The sequence below is a fragment of the Malania oleifera genome, chromosome 4, assembly GCF_029873635.1.
Source record: "Malania oleifera isolate guangnan ecotype guangnan chromosome 4, ASM2987363v1, whole genome shotgun sequence".
NCBI lineage: Eukaryota > Viridiplantae > Streptophyta > Magnoliopsida > Santalales > Ximeniaceae > Malania > Malania oleifera.
The window spans coordinates 41,619,755-41,621,570 of record NC_080420.1 but is presented as its reverse complement, the minus strand read 5'-3'; the positions used below and the strand labels follow the sequence as shown (position 1 = coordinate 41,621,570).

Below are 1,816 nucleotides of genomic sequence, written 5' to 3'. Positions count from 1 at the left end.
TGCAAAATACCCATGGCAGCCATCTCAAAGCAACTTCATTGCCTGAATTGCTGAAAGGATCAGTGGTGCAAAGCGCACACACGATCCAACAAATTTGAATTCCTACTCCCCTCGAGGTCTAAACACCACTTCCTTCCTGTGGCAGTCCATACTCACATAGCTGGATGCTAGCCAATCCATCCCCAAAATAATGTCGAATCCATGCATATCCAAGATGATCAGACTAGCAAGCAGCCTCCTCCCCTAAATCTCCATTCGCTAGTATCTAACCACCCTATTACATACAACCACTGACATTGTTGGTGTGACCATACCTAACTCGGTATCAAACGGCTATGTATTTATCCCGCACAGTTTAACAAACCTCAAAACACACAATACCTAAACCTCTGAAAAATCAAATGCAAATTTTCAGTAACAAACCCCCAAGATACAAACGAGTGGGTCGTACCTAAATCAAAAGGTACAATAACTTTATTTGAAAGCATATAAATGTTACATGTAACTATGTCTCCTATATGCTCTGCTTCACCCTAAGTCATAGAATATACCCGTGCCTGGGCGGTGCCCCATTGGTGACCACCTTAGGGTGCCTAATTACCTCTCCCATACTGATGTTGTAGGGGTGCGTAATTCAATATCGCGTGGCCGTCCTGTGCTTGATGTCCTACCCCACCGCACCGGTAACAGCCAGCCAATCCAGCCCTACAGTCGCCCCAATGCCCCTTATGGCATCTAGGACAGATAGGATGCTGAGAATTCCCCCATGGGGCTTGAGATTGCATCTCCTATCGCTGGCTCATGAAATTACTAGGCCGCCTCCACGAACTCTGGCTAGAGCTGGACTAAAAATCCTAAGGCAAGGGCCGCTTCTTCTGATTTTCTACTTTCTCCCCCTCCTGAATGCTGGTCTCGACTGCCATGGCCTTGTTCACTGGCCCAGAGAAACTCTGAGTCAATAACAATGCTACCTGTGATCGTACACCCTGCCTCAGACCTCTCTCAAATATCCAAGCCTTTTTCGGCTCATCAGGGCCCATATGCGGAGCGAAACGAGAAAGCTCCACAACCTGGACACATACTACTACACAGTCATAGGCCCCTAGGTCAGATGCAGGAACTCCTCTACCTTCGCCTCTCGAGTGGCAATAGGGAAGTATCTCCTAAAGAAAACCTCTCTATAGAGGCTTCGAGTAATAGATGCATACCCTAGGCACTGTTCCTCCACCATCTTGGCTGACCTCCACCACCTCTTTGCTTCCCTCACTAACTTAAAGGTGGCAAACCTCACCTTCTGTTCCTCTGTGCACTCTAGCATGCCTAACAGCTCCTTTATCTCTTGAGCCCAATCTTTAGCTACAATTGGGTTCACTCCTCCTGAAAACACCAGCGGATTCGTTCGGGTAAACTGTTGGAATGTGCAGCCCCTATCAGCCACTAGCTGACCCTACTCTTGGGAATCCCTCTAGGTTTCCTTCCTAACCTATCGTGCTATACTGCGCAGCACTATCGGAGCATCAACATCATCTTCGCTGGAGGTATCCACATGATTATCTCCTCCAGCCATGATGCCCTTTCCCCTAGGATCCATCCTAAAGATAGGATAGAAACCAACTTAGAAATTCAACATTTATCATGGCTGATACAAGTATGGAATGACTAATAATTAAAACATATGAGTTTGCAGTTAAATGAAACATTTATACACTTCTACTACAAAACTGCCAAGGTACCGGCCCCTAATCATAACGTTGACACTACGTACATACTCTTCCAACCTAACGTTCCCAACCTAAATTTCTGAGCTCCAATTTCT

At 46.3% G+C, this 1,816-nt stretch overlaps 1 protein-coding gene across 1 annotated transcript; it reads right to left on the bottom strand.

Annotated features, from left to right (window-relative positions):
• Nucleotides 1–854: 854 nt before the first annotated feature.
• On the bottom strand, nucleotides 855–1,567 carry LOC131153772 (uncharacterized). The gene is made up of 3 exons (XM_058106231.1): nucleotides 1,498–1,567; nucleotides 1,130–1,377; nucleotides 855–1,070 (listed from the first exon to the last, which is right to left on the bottom strand). The coding sequence occupies exons 1-3, from the start codon at nucleotides 1,565–1,567 to the stop codon at nucleotides 855–857; spliced, it is 534 nt and encodes a 177-aa protein (XP_057962214.1).
• Nucleotides 1,568–1,816: the final 249 nt, after the last annotated feature.

What these genes read in the sequence shown, in the direction of transcription:
- LOC131153772 (XM_058106231.1), bottom strand. Translation starts at nt 1,567, where the DNA reads ATGGCTGGAGGAGATAATCATGTGGATACCTCCAGCGAAGATGATGTT. An exon ending in TGCTCCGATAGTGCTGCGCA is followed by an intron (nt 1,378 to 1,497) that starts GTATAGCACGAT and finishes TGGTGTTTTCAG; the next exon opens with GAGGAGTGAACCCAATTGTA. An exon ending in TTGCCACTCGAGAGGCGAAG is followed by an intron (nt 1,071 to 1,129) that starts GTAGAGGAGTTC and finishes GTATGTGTCCAG; the next exon opens with GTTGTGGAGCTTTCTCGTTT.